The sequence below is a fragment of the Coloeus monedula genome (genome assembly GCF_965178545.1).
Source record: "Coloeus monedula genome assembly, chromosome: 1".
Classification (NCBI taxonomy): Eukaryota; Metazoa; Chordata; class Aves; order Passeriformes; family Corvidae; genus Coloeus; species Coloeus monedula.
This window is the reverse complement of record NC_138781.1, coordinates 83,649,991-83,674,402: the sequence shown is the minus strand read 5'-3', so window position 1 is coordinate 83,674,402 and position 24,412 is coordinate 83,649,991. Positions and strand designations below refer to the sequence as shown.

The following is a 24,412-nucleotide window of genomic DNA, read 5'->3' as shown; positions in this document are numbered from 1 at the left end:
ATAGTGAGCCCTCACTGGTACTGAGTGACCTGAAACAGTTTGAAGTAAGGACAGAGACAAAAGACAGGCACACACACACCCCCCCCTCCTCATGCCACATCATTAATAGTCCATTCACCTTGGTTTTAACTTGTTTCAAGAAAGAAATAATTACTGAGGGAGTAGGTTGTGTAATCTGAAGATAGTTTTCACACTTCCATTTACTAAACTTCATATAAGGAATACATGCAAATGGACAAAATAAGTCTTAGTTTTAAAAAATAATAATTTCCAGTAGGTTCATGGTCAGGAGAAGGCTTTTGTTCTGAAAGTGATATGATTTTGAATGTATACCTTCTCAGCCATAATTAGCTTTCCACAAATGCTTGCTGGGGAAATGAACAAAATTATGAACAGTTGTTGAAAGTATATGATAAACAGGTAACAACGCTCAGCTATCATAGTTACTAATCAATTAGAAGGGATTCTTATAGTTTAGTGGGTCTATTTTGACCATCAAATTAATAATTTCTTATTTCAGTAATTTACTTCATCCTCTGCATTTAAAGGAATAAATCTGGTCATACAGATTCAACCAGAGATAAGTCTTGTGGTTTTGAGAGATGCTGTCAAAACCCTGCTTTGTTCTTTTGTACCGTGTCATGTTTTGTGTGCAGAAGTCTGGTGCCTGAAGTCTGACATATAGTGCTAGGAAAGACCACATGTATTATTCATTGTTGGAATTTCCAGTGATTATGAGCTAATGACTGTGATTTTAAAACTGAAGTTACAACACCGTGTAAGTTCAGTAACTTAAAACTGTCTTACATGCTTGTACTGTAGTTTTGATGCCTGATAAATATGCAAGGTTCAGTGTCTGAGCTTTGAAAGAAGGATGAGTTGAGATTTATGTATAAACTGACTCTTAGTTAAAGGAAATGATATTGTGTAACTACCGGGAATAAACTTGTGCAGCAGCAGTACATGAAAATGTTCAAATAGCAGACTAATGCACAAGATAAAGAGACACAGTCAGCTCTAAAAGAGGAAAACACTGCTCTTTTCTTTGACTACAGTTTAAACAGAGTGGATTAGGTAGGTAATGTAGCAGGCCAAGAACAGCCTGTCTTCTTCATGAGTTTTAAACTTGATTCTCTTTTTTCCCCCCTGCTCTCTCTGCTTCTGATTGACGCTTGCAGAGTGAAAGTAGCAGCAGTAGCAATATCTCCACCATGCTGGTGACACACGATTACACGGCAGTGAAGGAGGATGAGATAAATGTCTACCAAGGAGAGGTCGTGCAGATTCTAGCCAGCAACCAACAGAACATGTTTTTGGTGTTCAGAGCCGCCACTGATCAGTGCCCCGCAGCCGAGGGCTGGATTCCCGGCTATGTCTTGGGGCATACCAGTGCAATCATCATTGACAACCCTGATGGAACCATCAAGTGAGTGCCTGGGTGGGCGTAGAAGGGGAGGAAGGGAAAACTTCCAATGTAGAGAAGGCTTTGAACCTTTAAGGCCAAAAGTTGATGTGATCATTGAGAAATAAATTAACAACAAGCAGAATGAGTACTTGAGAGGTCCCTTAGCAAACTTCAAAATACAAGCTAGTAAGAAAGATCCCAGAAGCACATACTCTTTATTAAAAAGTTGCAATAGCCCAATCTTCTGGGAAGAGAATGTGTGATCTAAGAGCAGCAATAATTGGTTTTAACTTGTTTATTTAATAGAATGAGCTACCAGTCTAGACACCTCTGTCAAGGAAAACAGGGAATGTTTGTTCAAGTGAAACAAGATTTGGAGGGTTCCAAAAAGCCACAAACTTATTGAAAATGGCTGTATGCTAGGAGCAACTCTCTCTTATATCTGCAATGGAAGAAATTGTATCAAAGTTCAAAGTGTGAATTTTGTGTAAAGCTTTAGTCAGGCTGTATTTGGTATGGGTTTCATACTGGTTGTTGCTCAGTTTGATTGACATTTGCATTTTCATATAGCAAGTTTACCATTGGAGCAGTGACTTCAAGGAATATTGAACTCCAGACTACATTACTAGCTTGTTCACAGATTTAGCCAAGGGTGACATCTCTTATGGAATACTTAATGTATTTCATTTTACTGCACTGTAATACGTAGAAATAACATTTTTACATACTTTTCCAATGACACATGAAATTAGACAGTATAGAACATAGCAGGGAGTTGAAAAGAATTGATGAGAGTTTCACGTTCTGTGTTCAGGAAGTCAACATCTTGGCACACAGCACTCCGATTAAGGAAGAAATCTGAGAAAAAAGATAAAGACGGCAAAAGGGAAGGCAAGCTAGAAAATGGTTATCGCAAATCCCGAGAAGGACTTGCCAACAAGGTTTCTGTAAAAGTAAGTGTTCAAAGATGTAGTTTCCAAAAGAAGTTGGGTTGGGATTTCTTTAAAAGCAGCCTCTGTCAGAACTTCACAGGAAGGAATCAAAGGCAGCAGTGGCTTTAATGGACAGTCTTTGCCAAATCTGAAAACAGAAAGTTATAACCTTTGAACCTGCAAGCGTCATACAACAAAAAGATACTGCAAAAATAATAGAGTGGTGCAGAAATTGTGGTATTCAGATGTTTCTTGGATTTTGTGGGTACAGCTAACTTTGATCCATCTCTGTGCTTGGTTTTCTACCATTCTTTAAGTTATTATAAGATTATCAGGACATTAATTCTTTAATTTCTCCTTTCCAGCTTCTCAACCCCAATTACATTTATGATGGTAAGTTGCTTTAATTTTTAAAAGTTTCAGTCAATATAATTTGATAAAAACATTATTTGCTTGATATGAATTATGTCAGGAACTGGGTGCTTTCTACAAAAATATACATAGCCTCTTTTTAGATGAGCTACAATGAATGTCATTGTATTTATTTTTTAAGATGCAAGGACCCTTTTTAGTTCACAAGTCCAAAACAACATAAAACACAAGGACCATATGATTGTTCTGTATGGAAGTGGGGCCTTGCTGAATTTGAAAAGGTACAAGGCTAGGAGTTGGAGCTTCTTCTTTTTTAATCTTGCTCCCTAGGGAGCATTTGGGACCTCTCCAGTATAGAGGCTGATCAGGACAAACATAGTGGTGCTTTGGGGTCAGAGCCAAACTGGGGATTTAGCTTAATTCACAGAAACAAACTTCTTCAGTTTTGCCTGTGGAAAAGGGAAAGCACTACAGTGCCTTAGTGGATGAAGTGTTTTGTGTTCGCTTTTGCAAATTTGGCTGGATATAAAGATAGCCTAGCTGAGCACATCCTTAAATACTTTTCACTGTAGACTTTCCTCAGCTTGCCATAAACTGGGTGCTTGGTTCACCATGGTAGGCTTCGGGGTTATCTGTAGCACAGCAGTAGTGTTGTGTCCAAGTTCATGTGGAGAAAAATGCACTAGCTCTGCAGAGCCTCAGCAAGAGGCCTAACCATGGATGTGCTCCAAGGGTAGAGGGATATACACACCTTGGGAACGTAAAGTACTACTTTGTCTAACAGAAAAGAGTGCAAGGAATAGAAATTAAGTGTATTTGCTTCTGTTGACCTAATGGCATTAATTTTATTTTTCCAGTTCCCCCAGAGTTTATAGTTCCATTGAGTGAGGTAACATGTGAGACAGGAGAGACCATCGTGCTTAGGTGTAAAGTCTGTGGTCGCCCCAAGGCTTCAGTTACTTGGAAAGGTCCTGATCATAATACACTGAGCAATGACGGTCATCACAGCATTTCGTACAGGTAATTTGTGTCACGTTCAACAGAAACTGCTGAAACTGTTAGATTTTTAATTTGCACCCCTGGTACCAGACAGCACTGGGCTTTGAGGCATGAGGACAGGGTTGCTCTCACACAGAAAGACTTCACAGCTGAGATTTTCCAGGAATGTTATATAACTTCTGTGTATGGCTAGGCTAACAATATTACACAATTGATTTTTAAAATCAAAATAAAATTAATCTGCTATTTCTGATTAGCTATTGCAGAAGCCATTGTGGTTCTGTCACACCAACCTGGTCCTTGAAAGAGCCCAGTATGTTGTGACATGCCAGTACTGTGACAGATCCTGCCAGTCCCTTATTTCCATTGGTGGCTTTCAGATCACACTACAGTGTTTTGCAAAGAAGCCCCTGCTTCCTGCTGATCTGGCAACATCCCTCTTCATTGTTGAAGTGTGGATATTAACAATTTTGTCTGGGTTTAGCTTTGCTATGACAGAACATAACAGAACAACTGGTAACTCAAACACCTGATTAATAGGAGAAACTGTGTTGTTTCGGAATGGGAAGCTCCACTGAAAAAAAAAACAATTTTTTTTCTGGAAAAACATCTTTTATATACAGAAAATATAGTTTAATGAGTAACTAAACTAACAGTGTGAGGAAATGCCGTATTTATGAATTATACTCTTAATTCAGAATGAAGGGCTCTTTTGTGAAAACTTGACGGCGTGTTATACTGTTCTTTACTTCCTGCTGCTCCTGCTTTTTCTTTTCATTGGGTTTTGCGTTTGTTTTTAATGGGGAGACAAAGGCAGTGTGGCAGCTTTACTACTGCATCCAGAGCTGTTGTGAGATGTGTAAGAGTTAAATTTGCTACGTTTACTCATTACTTTTACAGAATTATATCCAGTAAATCATGTTAGCTGTGGCTGACACATTTTTAGAAATAATCCTGAAATGTTCTTTGAGCTGGGGAAGGGTGTCACCTTCCTATGTTCCTAAAATTTACCTTCTTTATTCCCCCTGGAATTGTGTGGTGAAGACCATTGCAAATAGTTTTTGATTCAGTCAGTAAAATGATTTGTAGTAACTGAGATGAATCCAAAGGAAAGCAGTAAGTATGATAGAAGATCTTGAAAACATGCATTATTATGGAAAAACAGCACAATATTAGGATTGGTTTGAGCCTAGCAGTGAAAAGTGTAGGGAGGACTTGCCAAGTATCCACATTTGTAAGAGACTGTTGCAAATTAAATTATCTGCTGTTCATGTCCATAGCAGATAGTCAAAAGAGTACTAGAAATTTATTGCACAGAGGAAGATTTCAGCAGACATTTAAAGACAAACCATCAAACAAAAAGGGTGGTTGAACAGTGAGAAAGATTAAGGAAGAGCCTGCAGAGCCTTTCTGTTCTGGTCTTACATAGCTTAATGCTGTTGCTGCCCTGGAGCAGAGAGTAAACCTAAGTCCTTTTCAGTTTCTTCCCATCCTCATTCTCCTAAATTCTGAGGTCTCCAGAGTTGTGGTGAAGTGTGCCTTTTATGTTGAAGGGCAAGCCCTCTCTTACAAGGGGTGAATGCTCTGAAAGCACAAATGATTTATCAGAGGACACTTACTGGGAGTCACAGATGGAAACGAACCTTTCAGAAGGAACAGTGATGGATGTTTGTCTCTATATGGCTTCCGAAAACTTGAAATAGGTAAAGGAAGCAGGAAGAAACAGGGGAAGCACTTGATTTTTCCAGCACGGTGGAGCCTGGGACATGGTGAGAGAGAGTGTCAGTCGGGATGTTTTTCTAGCAGACATTCCAAGATACTGGATGGACACAGAGTGCTCAGGTTCTGGTGGACGCTTCTGATCCAGCAGGGCGGGGTTAGTAATGTTCATCCAGAGAGATAAGGGCTGGAGAATAAGAAGCCTAAACAATGTCCACCTAACTGTATCTGATTTTACAGTAACTGTGAAGTTACTGGGAAGTTAATGGCTGCTGTTGTGTTTCCCAGTGACTTGGGAGAGGCGTCGCTGAAAATCGTCGGCGTCACTGCGGAAGACGATGGTATCTACACGTGTATAGCTGCAAACGACATGGGTTCGGTTTCATCCTCCGCCAGTCTACGAGTTTTAGGTAGGCCTGTCTCTGCCTTCTTCTAAAGCCTAGTTACACTCAAAGTGTCTGGTACCCATAGAACAGTGAAAAGAAAAGCTCAGCTCTTGGGCACCCCTTTGTTAAAGGAGTATCATAACCTTTTTACCTGTAATATATTGCCTGTTTCAGCAGGAATAGATGCAGTTTTAGGATGTAACTGATTAGAGGTTCATAAATATATTCCACACTACTGTCAACATGTGTATGATTTTGTAGCATTTTATACTATACTCTGCCAGTACTAGTTCAAACACGCTGATAAAATCATATTTTATCATCAGCATTCTTAGTTTAGTCTCAATGAATGTTCCTATGCTAACATAATTTCTAAAATGTACAGATAAGAAAAAAGCAGCATTACTTTGTAATTTATTTTTATCCTTTGCTTGGATTGTAAAGCCACAGTGTTTAGGAGAACATACAACTAGTTCTTGTCTTTGCATCATTGATCTACAGTTAAATTATTTCAGTACCTGAAGCAAGGCAACCTGAATGTTTGTGAGGGAATGAAAAGGAAACGTGCAAAGATGAAAAAATGCCTGTGTTCTGGGGGCAGACAGCAAAGGGGAAAAAAGATTTTTGCTTGATGCGTTTGATGACATAGTGATAAGTTTTGGTGTGTGTTTGTATGTTCACTTATTCTTCTCCTAAATGTTCATAATTCTCCATTTTTAGAAATAGGGAAAATAGCAGGATTACAGGTTTTCTTACAAGGCAGTTTATAATGTCTGGGTCCTTTAGTGCATTGTGAGGCCCCTTTTTCCATCAGTGAGAATTAATTCGTAGATTTTAGCACAATGGCTCTGTCTCAAATTGACTCACATAAAAAACCCCAAGATATGAAGTGCTACTCTGTGTATGTCTGTCTCAGCTGATATGGGGACTTACACAGTTGTCCCAACCCTCTTCAAAATGTGGTCTTTCTTCCCTTTTTTTCTAAGAGCTTTGCTGTTTTCCTGGAATTTTAAACCAGACTGTGAAAGATGTGTCTCTTCCAAATCTCAGCTGAAATTTTGGGGGGTTTATATTCAGTGGTGCCACTTCGAGCGCTGCCTATAGGCAGCCACAGTAAGTGCCTTACTGACAACATATTGAGGTGTTCATTATTTCAGGCACTTCTTGCTCACTGACCCAAGACAGACAGTAGCTAAGCCCTAGGATGAGTGTGTTGCAATATATAAAAGAGGCTGAAAATGAAATTTTGGTCTTTAAACTAGTGTTTTCCTGAAAAGTAAGAGTTGCTTTGTAACGTAGCTGCTACACTGCCTGGCCACTTTTTTTTCCACTGGTAGGTGTATTATTGATTATGAGATATAATGTAAGATGTCTTTTCTTTTTACTGTTTTCCTCAATTTTCCAAGATTGCTCATTCCTGTACAGAGAGTTCCCAGTGTACCTAAATTGTTTCCACTATAGAATTTGTTCTGCTGCATTGGCTGGGCTCCTGTGGTGTATAATCCAGTTTGTCCTGCTGCCACCCTATGTGTCATACTGGGATTTACAGGAGGGGGTGATTCCCCTCATAGCCAAAGGATCTGAGTATATTAAATCTTGTACATACTGTCCTTCTCTTTGTTTGTTTGTTTCTTTGTTTGTTTAGGTCCTGGAAGTGATGGGATCATGGTAATCTGGAAAGACAATTTTGATTCCCACTATAGTGAAGTGGCTGAGCTTGGCAGGTGCGTTCTGTATGCTGATCTCTGAAGCTGTCTGTGTTAAAATATTGACTTCTCTTTCAAAAATTAAATTCTCCTTGAAAAATACTTAATGTGTGAGCCTAAAAGGCCGGAATTTTGTTGGATTAAACAGAAATTAGGAAGCAAAAATTTTGCCAGCACTAGGTGGCACTGCCTAAACAGAATGCAGTTAGGCTGAAGTGATATCATAGATTAAGGCATATTTTTTTAAGCATGCCTTACAGTGACCGAGTAAGGCATCTTCTGTAGTGAAGTTCTCCTAAACCATGTTATTTAGAGTATGAAAATTACAGACAGAAGGAGTCTGAAAATGGGCAAAATAAGTAATGTAGAATATACACTTGTCCAACTTAATGATGACCTTTGAAAGCTGGATATTACTCTGACAAGTTGTCTGCAAATGTGATATAACAGATCTCTGTCAAGTTTATACAGACACAGTTTGTAGTAGGGGCATGCACTGAAAATTCTCATGCCCAGAAACTTCTCTGTAGGGGTAGCTTATTGGAGATCTAAAATTAGATCTCTTGGAGTATATCTTTCAAAAGTATGTCCTGATTGCATCTCTCTGTTAATTCTTTCCTTTGTTGTGTTCCAGGGGCAGATTTTCTGTCGTTAAGAAGTGTGACCAGAAGGGAACCAAGCAAGCAGTAGCCACTAAGTTTGTGAATAAGAAGTTGATGAAGCGAGACCAGGTTACCCATGAACTTGGAGTCATGCAGAATCTCCAGCATCCCCAGCTCATTGGCCTTCTCGACACCTTTGAGACCTCCACCAACTACATACTAGTGTTAGAAATGTGTGTGGACTCTAAATTATCTGTAAAATGTGATATTTACAGGGGACTTTCTGGGGCATTTATAGTGGTTTATGAATAAGGAGCTCTAAGATTTCATAGAAATTTGAAAACACCTAAGTAAAATATTGCAGTTGTCTAATGCTGTTACTAAAATGTTGAATTTAACACTCAGAAGGGAACAAATAGAGACATTAAATTGATATGTGGATGATTATCTTAGTCTGAAGGTTCAACAGTCTTTTTGTATCAAATGGCTGCAAAAGTGAATTAGGAATGTTGTGTGATCTGGTAGCTTGATGTGAAATCTCCTCTTCATACCCTAGTCCTTTGTCTTGTAAGTGCTGCAGGCTCCAGTTATTGCTGTAGTCTGTAGCCTGGGGTTTTTTTCAGTTCTGATGCATGGATTAATCCAAGATGCAACCTTGTAATTCTAACAGGGCTGACCAGGGTCGCCTTCTAGACTATGTTGTGCGATGGGGAAACCTCACAGAAGGGAAGATCAGACTCTACCTGGGAGAGATTCTGGAAGCTGTGCAGTATCTTCATAACTGCAGAATAGCACATTTGGACCTAAAGGTGAGGTGTTAATGGGATTCTGGGCAGTATGCATCATTCCAGGTATAAAAATCTCCCTCTTTTAGAAAACTTGGAACTGGGAACACAGAACTTTGAAATGCTTTGAGACACTCATGAAAGATATGGCTTGGGGCTCCATCCCCAAATGCTTTAGATCACTCATAACCCATAGCCAGCAAAGCAGAAATTTTCAATTCCCTATGCTTTCTCCTTATAGCTCGCTTGCCCTGTGTGGCCCTTTGTGTTGGAAGTAATTGATGACAGGCAGTTTTGCTTGATTATCTATTCATTTATTCATTCATTTATTTACTTTCTGATAAACTTGGAGCAGAAATCAATTTCTTTCTCAAGAAGCATAGAATTTATTGTGGAAGAGACTGCTTTTCCTCTTTTGCTGCAAAAATGTTTCTCATCTTTGCACTTTGAGGGCTGTGATACCCACATGAATGGTGCCTCCTTGGGCCTTTGTTATTACCTTTGAGTGTTACTTGAGCCACAAGGGTTTGATGCATTCTAGTAAAAAAAACTGTGTGAGAAGGTCTTAATGGGAACATTAATTAAAAACTTAATCTTTACATTTTTTTACACCTGTATATGAATAATAAGGAATTTTAGCATTGACAAGTCATCTTTGCAGACAGGGTGTCTTTAACCAAATGGGGTCATAGTGAGAAAAAGCAAAAAGAGCCTGAGTCTCTTCCCTCCATGTAGTTCTGTTTTCCAAGCAGAAGTTTTGTGTCTTCATACCATTAAATTTTTTCTAGTGTGCTATACAGAGTTCACCAGTACTTTTTCTGGTCACAGGGTACATACAGATGAACTAATTAAAAACTAGTTGTAGGTAAGTTGCTCTTACTTTGCAGAGATTACAGCTACAGCAGCAGTAGCTTCAGAAATAAAACTGTAGCAATAATTCCACTTTCAGCTCACCAATAATGGGGCAGTTCTCTTGAAGTCATGTGCATCCAACAGGATCTTCTGCTGTCATAGTCTCTTAACAGGGCTTGTCTTCCATCTGTATAGCTGCATTACATTAAAGAGTGCCAAATAAAGCTGGATTTTGTTGAAAGCTTCATGCAAATACAAAGTCTTCCAGTCTTTAAATGCAAGGGTTTTGTTGTCTCTCTCATAAAACAAATGGAGCAGTTGCTTTATTCACCCTCTAGTTGTAATTTCTGTTCCTGAAGCTAAAGTTTTGAAACCCAGTTCCTGTGAAGCTTTGCAAAGTTGATGTTGTAAATAACTGAAGAATTACATGGCAGAACTATATTTCCTGCAAAAAATACAGTGCCAGCAGCTAAAGCACATTCATTGCATGTTGTAGTAGGCAAGAACCCACCTGCTGGTTGGTCTGTGGAAGCCTTGGTAAAGTCTCAGAGCTTTGCAGAGATGGCCTTCAGCAGTAATGCCTGTAGTGTGCAGCTATTTATGTTCTAGAGCTGACCACACTGGCTGGGAAGCCAGTTGAGTTGTAGCATTAAATGTGGGTTAGACTGACTTGAAAAAAGACATTTTAACGTTTGCTTTTGTGTTTTCTAGCCTGAAAATATTTTGGTGGACCAGAGTTCCACTAGGCCAACAATAAAACTGGCTGACTTTGGAGACGCAGTCCAGCTCAATACCACGTATTATATCCACCAGTTACTTGGAAACCCAGAGTTTGCAGCTCCTGAAATTATTCTTGGAAATCCTGTTTCACTCACTTCAGATGTTTGGAGCATTGGAGTGCTCACTTATGTCCTTCTTAGTGGCGTCTCTCCTTTCCTGGATGAAAGTGTAGAGGAAACTTGCCTGAATATTTGCCGCTTGGACTTTAGTTTCCCAGATGACTACTTCAAAGGAGTTAGCCAGAAGGCCAAAGATTTCGTATGCTTCCTACTTCAGGATGACCCAGCTAAACGTCCCTCGGCTGCACTGGCCCTCCAGGAGCAATGGCTGCAGCTGGGGAATAGCAAAAGTTCTGACAGCATTGATATATCCAGACTGACTTCGTTCATTGAGCGGCGAAAACACCAGAATGATGTTCGACCCATCCGTAGCATTAAAAACTTCTTACAGAGCAGGCTCTTGCCAAGAGTTTGACCTTGCTTGAAGTTCTCTCTCATTCTCTTTCACCTGCCAATCAATCAGACTGGAGATGGACTCCTCCTGCCAATCAATCAGACTGGAGATAGACTCCTTCTGCCAATCAGCGGTTGACTTGAATTTTGAGGAAAGCAAACCCCAAGCCAACCAGCTGCTAGTGAATGTTCGTGTGCAAATGCATTCCGCAGGGACCCGCGCAGGGCGGCGCGGGGGACTGGAGATGCAGACTTCACGGGGGTGGAGGACAATAGCACTGTACTCTGCAAAAAGCAGTCACAAGCGATACAGTAACAGTATTTTATTCAGGTTTCTGCAAAAAAAAAATAGTTTTTTTAATAAACAAGAGTTGAATTTTGCAAGTGAACTTAGCTACCGTTTTCAAGATTTATTCAAGGAAGAAATGCCTATGTTTAAAGCACTGGTGTTAAACAAAAATCAGATCATGCCTGGAGAAGACTCACCAAAATGGCTGCCCATTGGTACAGCCTTCATTTGTAACATCTGGTTTTCACTTGGTCCTAGAGCTTTCCAGTTGCCTCGCCTGTATGTATCTCACGTAGCACTGCACTGAGATCAGACTCTGCTTTTAAGTGCATCCAACCTCAAAAGATTTTGCATACAAATAGAATGAATTGTTTTGCTCTGATAAAATGTAGGCCTTACTTGTATATAGACTGTTACCTGCCTTCGGTCTGTAATTTTTTTCCCCCTCCTCTGATCCTTTTTTCCCCCCTCCTTCCTAAATGGTGGTATACCACTGTGCGGGTCTTCAGTTTGGGTCAGTACTCACTGTCCCCCTAGAAAAGAACTTTGGGTTGGTGCCCAGCTTGCTGACCCAATTGTCAAGCAGTATATACAGCAGGATGAAATACTGTAAATGCACTCATTTGGGATTTTGTTTTCTTTCATATCATGTGCAATGTTGTGGCTTTAACATTTTATGCAACTATTTATGAGGACCTCTGTTGTAACTGTAATAAATATATAGAAAAAGCACATACTTAGTACGGCGAGCTTTATGGTTTTGTTTGTGTGATTGGGGGTTCTGGGTGGGCAAGGGCGGGTGTGTTGTACGACACTGTCGTTATTAGTTTAAGATGAGGGTTAGCATAGAATTTAGTCAAGACTAGTCAGTTTTAAGGATTATTAAAAAATTGAAGAGAGAGAGAGATTGGTATCCCAAATGTCAAACTGATTAAGAAGTAGGGTGACACTTTTTAAAATTTATTATTATATTTAAAATGCCAAAGTCTGACTTTCCCCAAATGAGTCTCAACACTTAACTACTTTTTAGAATTTTCAAATCTGTGTTTTTACTTCTTTCTGTGAAATGAACAAATTAATCTTGTGCTCTTTGGTGAAGAATACATTCAGAAAGTAGCAGTCAGATGAGGAGAATTGGACATGTAATATAATTGTCTTAGTAACTGTTTTTAAGGTTGAAGTAATATTAGCGTGAGGTATTTAAAAAGACAGAGATGGTTTTCTGTGCATCACTGAGTTCATGTGGGTGTGTTGTCATCTATGTTTGTGTGAAATGCCAAGTTTAAGGAAACCAAGCCGACATCCCACAAGAGTTAGATATATGGGTCTTAAGCCATAACCTAGCTTGGGTTAGTTTTGAGCTTTGTGGCTTCCACTGTATCCTATTTATTCTTTTTGTTTGTTTGTTTTTGGTTTTTTGTAAAGTTGTACAGAAACTTTTTAAAAGAAAACAACTGACTTCGAAACTGGATGTGTATTCGTACCAACCTCATTTCATTATGTTTGTGTATTATTTTTCCTTTATTGTTTTAGTTAAATTTTTTGCTTTATTTTGCATGTATATTTCTTTGTACAGTGACGTTACATGTTTACACAGTATGACATGATGTAAATATTTTATTTTGCCATCAGTTATTTTGAAAAAAATTAAACATATTTGACATAATTGTCTGATCTCTTGCTTTGAGGAGTTTGACAGTTTAGGTTTGGCTATATTTTAATTGGGCTCTGTATTTTAAAAGGAAAAACTATGTTACTTTATTGCCATGAAATTCATTTTAAATTGCAATGATGTATCTTTCCTTCATGCCTTACAAAATAATATTTGCCTTTGCTCTAAGTGTTGAGTGCTTTGTAGTGTCATGACTGCTTTTATATAAAACATGCGTACCTCTCTAACTGTGGAAATGTATTATGGTCTTTATTAGCTAGTAGATTCTGACCAGCAGAGTGTTCTACCAGATGTTCCCAGTTAAAGACCGAAGGATCATATTTCAAGTTAGTATTAAACTGTGGAACAGATTTCCCACAACTTTTAGGCATTCCAGATTCATTATGAAGAAAAGTTACTTTCAAGCATAAAGATTTGGGATTTGCAACTAAACACATAAAGCAGAAAAGTTTCTCATTGTGTTTATTTATCTTCCTCCCTTTTCTGCTATTTACAATTCAAAATGAAGTGAAAGGTCAGGGAACAATACAGAATGTTTGTTTGCTGCAGCATTATATACAGGATTTTTTTTTTCCCTACTCTTTTCTGCTATTCCCTGTCAGGTGATGAAACAGTCCCTTTAACTGCTCACAGTTTACTTACTGGGAGAGACAACTGAGAGAGATGTTTTACATATAGAAAGACAGAAGATATTCAGGAAGGAGCTGTTGACCAGGATAAGCCACTGGAAGCTTTTTCCATGACAGGGAAGTAGATGGCCACATGCTTTGTGGAATGGTTCTTGTCTGAAGATACACTAAGCTCAGGAAAAGTTAGCCAAGTGCTTTACAGACAAATAATGCACTTGTAGTTGTTTCAAGTAGCAGAGATGGACTCTTTGGCTCACATGTAAACAGGAGGGTGCTGTTTCTGGCCCTCTCCATGAGCCCCTTACTTGGGACAGCCAACATGTTTTGATGGAGTGGAGTTCTGCACGAAAACCTGCAGTTTGGTGCAAGAGCTTCTAGCTGCACAAAGCTCGAATGATGAGCTTGAGCTTTAGATCTTCTACTTGTAAATCCATTTAAATGCTTTGAAGCAATGATAGTATTCTGTTTCACCAGATTGTGTAGTTGGGGCTGCAAATGCCACTTAGACTGGTTGGGTACAGTTGTTGTTGACTGTCTTGCACACCACAGAGCAGCACTGCAGACTGATAGAGAGTGGAGACCAAAAACACGAGTCAGAACATCTGGTGTGAGGCCCTGATATAAGAACATTGTAGAGCATAGGGAATGGCAGTCAATGTCACAGCTGAAGGGGGGGAAATAGCCAGGGAGATTCAAGAGAAGACTCTTAAGTGTTTCTTCTTGATAACATACCCCAGTCACTGCTTACTGATAGTTTAGGAAGAGAAGAGGTTGCCCAGACTTTAAAGTCAGTGCATGAGATAGTACTTTTAAAGTTGAGTTTGGGGACTCAGTTCTTCATTGCATGTGTGATGAACACATCCACTTGAAGGCCATTGTGCAACTGCTAAGCAGAAAACCTGGCTAGATAATATTTCCATGGTCAGGGAAGCAACCTACACTGTCTTCCCAATGGACAGAGGCCTAACACATACCTGCATATGCTCCTGTTGACTGTAAGTCATTCTCAGATGGGACTATTAATGTGGTGATGAATAGAGGAAAAAGGAATCGTTTTTTTCTTTCTCCAAATCCAAAAGTATGTTCAGGCCAGGGCACAACAGAGATCCTTCAGAATGACACAGCAAAAGCATCTGGCTTCTTGAGAAGATTTCAGTAACCATGCAAACCTGACTGGTAGTAGAAGATGCCTGAAAATATAATGGGATGTTCTTTGCATGTAACATACTGCATGATATTGCCAGGAAGCATTAAAACCCCACCACAGAGGATGTTAGTGAAGGACTCCATTTGAAAGAGGGGCTGGTGAGTAAGGAATGAATGTAACCAAGGATGGCCGACTTGAGGTTAAGCTCCATGGTTCCTAAAGATCTTAAAGGAAGACAGGAATATACTGAACTGCCAGCTGTGGGTAGTGAAATCTCTGAGTTGCTGGTATTTGGTGAAGTATTTGGACAGGCAGTCTTTGCTGTGTACAGCAGTGTATCCATGTGCTAGGGATTAGTGTAGGGAATGTTACCATATCAGCTCCAGTGCAGAAAATGAGCTAAACTTTATATACCTTTTCCAGGTATGAATAGACTCAGTGTGGAGGTGTTACTAATGTCTCTTCTATAGGGATTCCAGTGCATGGGGAGGTAGGTAGAACCAAGGAAGACCAAGTTTCTGTATTTGTTTAAACAAGCTCCAGGTATTGTAGGTGCTTTTGTCAGAACCACTGCTTTATCCCTCAGGCAAACAACTTCTGAATTTCTTTTTTTCCTGAAATTAAATCTTGATGAAGGTTATATTGGAGAGTAACAGACAGGTTTTCCATCTGTAGAGTTTCTGCTTCCAGTATTTTTTGCACATTCATATTGGTTCATGCTGTCAAAAGGCTAAAGGCTCTTTCTGTGTACACTGTAGTACAGGAACACGATGTTTTCTCACTGGTGCCCACTGTTCTCTCTCCTGGCAAGCAGATACCCAGCACCTCCTGCTTCACAGGCACTCAGTGGTCCTCAGTGCCATGCTGGAACACCAAGCATCAGCACAGGGATGGCATCTCCCATTTCACTGACATGCCACAGGGACTAGGAGCCTGAAGTGTAGGAGCAGGAGAATATACTTCTTTCATGATGTCGTTGTCCTCAAAACAGGAACACTTCTCATCTCCTATAAGTCACTGCCCTTAGCCCTATCCAAAAGTCTTTAGGGGAATGGGGGTGGAGGGGCAGTTGGGGGTATTGAGTAGGGCAGTCTGCTGTCCCCCTAGTTAATGCCAGGAAAGAGCCGGCACCAGGCCTGCTAATCCAAAACTCCCATCAGGCAATCTGTGCCTTCCAATAGAAGAAGAAGCTATTATGAACCAACCCTAGTATGAGAGGAGAGCACAACCTTCCAGTTTTCATCACTGGTTTTAGGTTAAAATGATGAAATGAGCTGGAGATACATCTGAGGTTTAATACATAAATTCTTCGAGCTCTCTATGGGAAAGATTCTTTCCTTGTCTAATTGTCATGAGCAGTAATCTGAATGCTGCTTTTTCCATGAGTTTTTATCTTAACATCTGCATTTTCTTGACTGCTGGAGGGACTTCTTGTCTTTGTTGTTCAAGGAAATGTGTAGATGAGCTACTTGAGACTGTAGCAGTTGCAGCTAATAAAGCTTCAGATTCCATCATTATGCCTGTGGCAATATACTGGTTCTCAAGGTTCAAATTTTCTGAAGGCAAGTATCTTCTGTCCAAAGAGGACAAATATATGAGCTATAGAAAGGATGAAATCTTAACACCAGAGCAACACTTCAATCTCTGCAGACTGAATTTTCAGCTCCCAAAAGACATTCTGTCAATTACCACCCCATTGTATTCTCTTCTGTCATACTCAGTGGTCTTCCTACAAAATTATGGCTTTGTATCTCATGGAAGAAAAGTCCACTGAGGTTTACTTAACACATAATTATTGGTTTAGAATAGCAGTAAACCACTGGTATCCACAACTTTGTGTAGCAGTTATGAAGTTGAACCATATGTTCTGCCAAGAACCCACTGACATCTTCCTTTGATATCTCGGAAGCTTTGAATGGGCAGTTCATCCCCCCAACTTTCGTGTCCTACCTTTGCTTTTATGATCTGCTACTTACTTTTCATTTGGGCATCTGTTAACCAAGCTGAAGAGTACTGGTCTGTTTATTCCTCATGGGGAAGCTGTTTATCATCTTAACTGCCTTTCTCTGAACCTTCCCTAGTTACAAGTTCTGTATTTTCTATGATGGGAGGGGACAAACCCCATACAATATTTATTATACAGGTGCATCTTAACTTACACAGCTGGAAAATGGCATTTTGTTCTCTATTTCTTTTCTAAAAATTCCAAGTGTTTGACTTCTTTTGAGCTGATACTTTGTAGAATAATAAATCCTGAGATCATGTTGCCAAGTTGAGCTTCAATGATTCATTTAGAGTCTATGACCATACGTATAAAACTTGAATCCCCCCTTCAGTACCTCCTCCATGAACAATAATTTTCTTTTATTGAGCCGCTGTATTTTGTAGATAAAGCTGAGGTATTACAATTGCCTTGGGAAGCAGTTGTTCTGATGGAACTGAGTATGGAGATCTCTTATATTAAACAAATATAAGCCAACTACTGCTGGCTTTTTTTTACTACTCGGATAGCCAGCCTAGCTCCCCTGACTTTTTCCAAGTACTCCTTTTGCAGGACTTTTCTTGCCAGCTCCTGGGGCCATTTTTTCTTGTCCTGAGAGAGGTAAGTGTAACTTGCCTTGGACTTTATTAATTTGAAACTCTGCCCTTGCATATAAATGTCAAACACTGATTTTAGTGACATTAGAACCCCAGTTCAACAAAAGTATTCATTTGGGTCTCAAGCAGGAGGCTTGTTTTTCCAGTGAACTCACACATCAGGAGTATCTACAAATATTACTTGCAGAAATGTCACATTAGGCTGGCTTCCTGAAGACTCAACTGGCAGTAGCCAGCACCAGGAATTCGCTTGGCACGCGCTGAACTCAGTCTCTGTGAGAATTTGCAATCTCGAAGGTTATTCCCGAGGCTGAGGAAGAGCTGGCAGCAGCTGAAAGCTTGCCTTGTTGAACCACTGGGAATCTGTCTAATCACCTCTGGTCAATTTACATCACATATCTTGTCTGTTTTTACATGTCTTGCCTGTGTGCTGCTGAAGACCATGTGATCCCTTGAGATGGATGGTTGTTCAAGCTCTCAGACTTTCCCTTCAGTGATGCCAAGATCCACTGAGTATTTGCAGAATGATGTCATTTAATTTGCCATCTCTCAAGACTGATGGTGAAAGAGCGCTTCCCTCTTTGGTGATGGAGTGTTCTCCTGGGCCTTGGAGGGTTCTGGACTCTTTGCTTGCCAAGAAAACTCAAATCTGGGAATTTGTGCTAGTCCCTCTTAGTGCAGTTAATACATCCATTGGTGTGTTCTGATTTTGTTGCTGTTGTTGGGAGCTTTAGATGCTAGTAGACAGCCCTGGCTGGTTCACACATGGAAAAAGAATGTCATGATATATCATGAAACATTAAGGGGAAGCTTTTAGGATGGGGCATCCTGAAGGTAACCTGATTGCCACCAAAAAGTGCCTGAATGTCATAATTTTTCATTGCTCATGGAGTTTCATGGAGGCCTAAACTCATTTCTCCCAAGGATCCTTCACAATGAAAGGCAGGGTGTAAATCTGGTGATGATTGCTGCTTTTACCCTGGCTGCTGATCGTGAATGACAGCTCAGAATTGTGCATTGCTTTTCAGACCTGCTTGCAGAGAACATAAAGCATGTTGCTGTACTTCATCTCACAGCTCAGGTGGATAATGGTTCTTCAGTCTAAAGTGAATCTAGTCTTTATTTGTCTTTTTGGATTAAGTGCTGATTTTTCTAAGGGGACCTGATTTTTCATTTAATATTCAGCCATCCATTTTCTTTTCAAGACCTCCACCTGTTTAATAGTCTTATTTTTTAAAATGTAAGTATGATATTCTCTATTTCATGAAGTCTGGGTATAGTGTAAGTAATTTGATATGTGATACAGTACAAGGTTGCAATGTAGGGGTCAGCATCTTTACCAGGAAACTCATCTGCTTGTGGTGAGAGGCTCTGTTCTCTCTCATCCCACTCTCTAGGGAATTTTTAAGTAGGAAAATCCTAGCTGAATTCCTACTACACTGGTACTCATGATATGGATGAGGCCATCATCTGAGCTTGTAACAGCTTACCTTTTGACAAACTTTTTTCTTCCAGGAGGATGAGAGAGATTCTGGTCTATTAACTGTTTCTTCTAATGTTTTCTTCTTCCAGGTAACTTATCAGGGGGGTTTAAGAGCTTGTTTTGGGACAATGCTGTGTGTTCTTTCTGCCAGAAGTCAAGAAATGAATGTAATTGTTTTCTGTCTAGCACATTTCTGTGGCCGAGGGCTTGCTTCGTAACTCACACAAAATGTTTTTATGCTGAAAATCAAACCTTTCAGGGCAGTCTTCATACGTGGTGACTGCCAAACCAAAATGATCTGATGGTGTGACCCTGGGGAAGTAGTCTCACTGGTTATCTGGCAGTTTCATGACTTGCAGCAAGACTGTCAAGGTAGATCCACAACCTTTGCTGAGAGCATTCTTTGCTGCAGCTCAGGCAACAGCAGTGAGAAATGTCCTTGCGCTCGTGATTTGCAGTCACTGTTGGGGAGTTGCATTTGCACGAAGGCACTACACTGTTCCTTGGTTTCCATGTCTGATGGGTCTGTTGCTGCTCAGTAAAAGTCTAAGATACACATTCAGTTACTCAGTGAATGTGTGTGGTGTTGCCTGGATTTATCACGCAGAGCGGGGCAGGTATGGGAGCACCCACAGGAGAAAAGAAAACTGGTCATTCAGTCACACGCTTTAAGACATGTTCTCCATCTGTTGCTGTTTCTCCAGCTATCCTCCTGATGGATCATCATATGTGAGATAAGAAAGGATATAATGGCCGCCATGCCAAAATACTTTGGCACATGTGGATAATGATGTGCTGTGAGAAAGGGTGGCAGCTGCAGTGGAGTGCAGGCACGCTGCAAATACTTTAAAAAGATGTATATATGTGGAAGAGTGGATGGATTTCTTCAAGGTATGTTGATTGCACATACAATCCTTGGTGGGGTTTTTCCCTGAATTTCAGGGGCTGCAAACTAATGTCATGCATAAAAATGGTATTTGCCCTTCCTTTGCTTTCTAAGTAGAAATATAGCAGTGATGAAGAGAGGCATAAGTGGTTATCTATACACACAAAGAAAGGAAGCCTCCTTTCTTAGGGTCTGCTTCAGAGTTGAATTATGTGGTGTTTCATGGGAAAGAAATTAAAAGCTTTTCCAAAGTCTGAGTTACTCGTGATAACAGCAAGACATGGAACAGCATGAGCTTCTTCTGCGTGATGTCTTGGAGAAGCCAAGGGTGCTACCTCCAATTCATGGCATTCGGTGATTCAGAAAGTGCTCAAGGAGGTCAAGACAGATGGAGACTGGGGAGAAATAAGTGAAAGACAGCAGGCAAACACAGAAAGGAGGTGAGTGCATGTGTCCTTCTAGGATAAGACTAGGAGTACGAGTAGGCATGGACAACACTGTACCTTAACTGTGCATCTGATCCATGCCACTGCCTCAGAATCTGACCAAGGGAAGCACGCTGCACCTACAGAAACTGGCACAGTTGCCTGTGCAGTATCTGCTCTTTGATGTGGAACTTTGCAGCAAATATCTAATTTACTTACTGTCTTTCTCTCTGCACTGAGACAGTGCTGTTTGCTACCTCTTTATACTGGCTGCAGGTTATTTTTTACTAGGTCACCACTGGTTTTAGAGAATGCACTATCATCCAGCAGTGCAGCCATGAGCAATACATTGCAGACAACTTTCAACATCTTTGGAGCAGGATGGGAGAAATGCTGAAGAGGATCGTAAGCCCTGGAAATGGGAAAGAGGAGGATTGGCTTGGAAACCTGTCCAAATATGCAAAATAGTAATCAATATTTTTACTCTAAAAAGTATTTCCAGTTATTTCTGATAAGCTACTGAAAATAGATGACATGCCTTCAAAATAGCTCACTGTGCAAGTTAAAAGCATTTCCCTAGAAGTATCCGCCGCTTGTCTTGGAAGATACTGTCCCAGGGAGACTGCAGAGATAAAGTTCAGAGAGAGGAAAATATCTTTATTGGCATTTAATAGAGACAGTATAAGTATCTTTGAGTTAGAATGTTTTGGGATAGGCAGTACATGGCTGATAAGCCTATGATTCCCTTTCATCCTCCGAAGGATTTATGCCTGGGTAAGGATGGCATTTGTTTGTGATAGCGAACATCTGTCTCTGTTTGCATGCTGTGACTTTTGCAGTCGTGCATGGTAAGGTGAGTACTGCAAGTACTTGATTAAAGTTGAATCTTCCTCTTGCATTTGTAATGTTTGGTTTGACAAATAATCAAGAAATGCACTTTTCTCTGTTAGTCAACTGCAAGGGTTGAGAGGAGTAACATTTTACAAGGCCTAAACTCCATCTGTTGGTTTGACAATAAAAGATGAGGCAATGGTAATTCTTTTTTCCATTAGTTCAGATGTCAACTGTTTCTGTACTCAAGTGCTCCACAGAAGCTCTTTATCTGCTTTACAAATCTATTTGCAAATAACTTGAGTATTTTTTTCTAACAATCTTGCTTTTCTAGTTTATAATTTCTATCACACATCAGTCCCTATATTAGCAAGGTACCATTGTGATTTTGAAAAAAAAAAAGCATTGAAGCCATATGTATATGCTGTGGAGTCTAACAGTGTGAAAGCTGCAGCCAAAGTTGTGAAGTTTTTCAGAGCCTTGGTATTACTGTCCTGTGTAAGGCAGGGTTTTATTTTCCATGGTTAAATTTGCTTGGTGTCAAACACTGACTTTTTGCCCACGTCAAAGAGGAAAATAACAGCTTCTACCATGTTACTTGATCCTCCCACTCTGTTGTATTTTAGAGGTGCAAGGGAAAAGCTTTCTCATTGGATAAAAGGGCACTAACTGAATAATACATCTCTATGTAAATATTGGAGGTGTTCTACAACAAAGTAGTAAAAAGAGGGTGGATTGTCTTAAGTATCAACAGCTGTTGTACTTTTATGCTGTAGTTCTGTCATGTGGCATCTGCCACCCTGCCATATTGCAGCTATTTCTTGTCAGCAAGGTGGTTTGCGGTGTTTTTCTGTACATTTCTGAGTCTCTCCAGCCACTGGAAGTGAAAATGATGTTATTTCATTGTAGAGAAGTGTTACACTGGAAGGTGTTTCTTTTAGCAGGAGTTGCTGCTCTAACCTCTTTGTGGAATAGCACAATTCCCAGAACTTTGTACCACTCTAGGGAGACCTGCTCAAGCTGTTCTCCCAAGTTGTCTTGTATTTCTCCAGCTTCCTCCCTTCTGTCCATGCTTATGAATTTCCTAAATCCAGCACTTTGTGAGACGGAAGGTGAAAGGGCTCTTTGCTAACTATGGAACAGTTAAAAGTCTTTATGAGCTGCTCTTGACAGAGGGGGTGTAGAAATGCTTGTGTCAGAGGGAAAAATGAAGAGGTACAAATGGCAAATCATGAGAGCTGTGTGGGAACTCCTGCTCTTCTGCTGAGTTGTTATCCTCAGTTATGGTGGTGAACATCCAGAAGACAGGAGGGGTGTATGGCCCGGAAGGACACAGGGAAACACATGCCAGGAGGACACAGCTTTCTGCCCAAAGTACCCTGTCCTAGAAACAAAGAGCTCAGGTGTAAAACAGTTTTGTTGGCAAGAATCTTACAGATTATGTAAGAGATCAAGCACTTAAGTTATCCATAAAAATTTGTATGTACCAATGTTGTTGCCTTGCAGTGTTTGGATACACACTGTGTGTCCTGGGCTCCCTTTGAGGAGCAGGAGTTACATCCTAAGTCTGTCACTGTGACGGGCACACCTCAGCTTCCTGTTTCCAGCTGACCCACACCATGGAGCTCCTATTTAAAAAGTCAAAACTGCTTTAGCTGTTTGTGACAGTGGTGCTTGGCAGAGCAAATGTGTCACAGCAGTCTGGCAATGGAGGGAAGGTGGTAGCAGAGATCTCTGCTTAGGCTACACTGTGAAGTCCCACCCTTGGTTCTGATGAGGAAAATATGAGGTATGGCATCTGTCTAGCTTGTATTTGCCATTCCCTCAGCTACACTCAGGCTGCTTTTCTGAAATGTTTTGGTATGTTCCCTAAGTAGGGCAAATCTAATGTTACATTTAGGCATGGGGAGGGGAAGGAGGAGGGAAAGCTCTCAAAAGCTATAGGTCCATGCATATACACCATGGACCCAGGGTGTTCAGTTTGCAAAACCTACTACCATCTGCAGCCTTAATTTTGGCATTTTAGGCTCCTAGTTTGGCTATACAAATGTCTCGCCTTCTGTCATATTGCTCATTTGCAGCTGACATTGCCACTTAAAAGTAGTGGCTCAGGTCTGGCTGAGCTCCATGCTGGACTTTATAACATCTCTCTGTATTTGTTTATTCAGCACAAATTATTTTACTACTGGGTGTAGCTCTTTATGAAGCCTGTCTCCTGGAGATATTGCCAGAGGAAGGAAGTATAATGATATGGTATTTACCTTACCATGATGCTGTCGTAGTCACACTGTTTGACTCATGCTAATACATTTTATGTCAGAGTAATACTTGAAGGTCAGTGGAGGAAGGACTATTCCTACATTCACTGGGGAAAAAACAAATGGAGCAAAACACAAAGAATCATCTGCTTGGGGTTTTTTCACTTGTGATACGCAATTGATTGCAGAATGGAGCCATTTCAGAGGTACGTTAGATCTAATAAAAAAAAACTTCAAAAAGAAAAAAAAAAGGAAAGAAAGAAAGAAAAGAGAAGAAAATCCAGCAACATTATGGCTTATCGCCTGTAGAAAAGTGCTGCAACACCTTCTGGATCTACTTACAGAAGATGAATAAAAAGGCAGAATACCCTCATCTGATTCAATTCTTTTCTGAATGTGAGGTGTTTTGAGGACATGAGGCACCTGTTAGCTGAAGAGACCCCAAGAGCAAGGCTCTGCACTGCCTCAGAACTGGGGATCTATATTTAACAGCAGCGATGGCTGTACATTCTGTTCCTCATTGGTTTCCTGCTGTGCCCCCAACATGTTAGAATCCTTCCCTCACAAAAATGGAAGTTTAGATGGTCTCCCTTTCATTTCTCCTCCAAGGCAATTTGTCACACATTTGTGATCTCAGTGCTAAAATAAGTTTATTAACATACGTAGACACCATTTGAGCTTTTCAAACAAAACCTGTAACATAAGGATCCAATTATGGGATTGCATAGTTAATGATCCTTTTAAATGTAAAACTCCCTATAAAAATTTACTGGCAGCTTCAAGAGTCTTCAAACTGTCATCCTGAATTGCCAGAGAAAGTAGCATTTTTCTGCTGTAATGTAAATCCAGATTGTTCACAGGACATGATTAAATCTAGAAGTAATTTTGAGAAAATAAAGGCAGAATCCAAGACACAGTTCTAACCATGGGAGAAAGACCTCTGCTATGTTCTTCCAGAACTACTCAAAATCCCCCTCTTCCTTGTGTAAAATGGATGCAAGAAGCTGAAATGAAGCACCAACTCCTCTCACCTGTTTCAATCATGCTTGGAGTCCAACATGCCAAGCATGGATCAGACCTCCTGAACTATGCTGTGCTGTCTGCTTGGTGCCCACCCATGGGTGGCATCTGGGATCTCTGCATGCCTGACTTGCTGAGGGAACAGTTCCTGCATGACCTTGGGGTCTACAGAAATCCTATAAAC

The 24,412-nt window shown here is 40.3% G+C and overlaps 1 protein-coding gene across 1 annotated transcript in view; it reads left to right on the top strand.

The window, feature by feature from the left end:
- The window catches only part of TRIO (trio Rho guanine nucleotide exchange factor), a 248,568-nt gene extending 235,390 nt beyond the window's left edge, over positions 1–13,178 (top strand). The window contains exons 49-57 of the mRNA XM_082288588.1: positions 1,179–1,426; positions 2,220–2,358; positions 2,703–2,730; positions 3,567–3,729; positions 5,716–5,837; positions 7,459–7,537; positions 8,154–8,354; positions 8,792–8,930; positions 10,470–13,178. Of these exons, the coding sequence (XP_082144714.1) occupies positions 1,179–1,426; positions 2,220–2,358; positions 2,703–2,730; positions 3,567–3,729; positions 5,716–5,837; positions 7,459–7,537; positions 8,154–8,354; positions 8,792–8,930; positions 10,470–11,012 (1,662 nt within the window). The 3' untranslated portion in view covers positions 11,013–13,178. The remainder of the gene's footprint in view (positions 1–1,178; positions 1,427–2,219; positions 2,359–2,702; positions 2,731–3,566; positions 3,730–5,715; positions 5,838–7,458; positions 7,538–8,153; positions 8,355–8,791; positions 8,931–10,469) is intronic.
- The last annotated feature ends 11,234 nt before the right edge of the window (positions 13,179–24,412 follow it).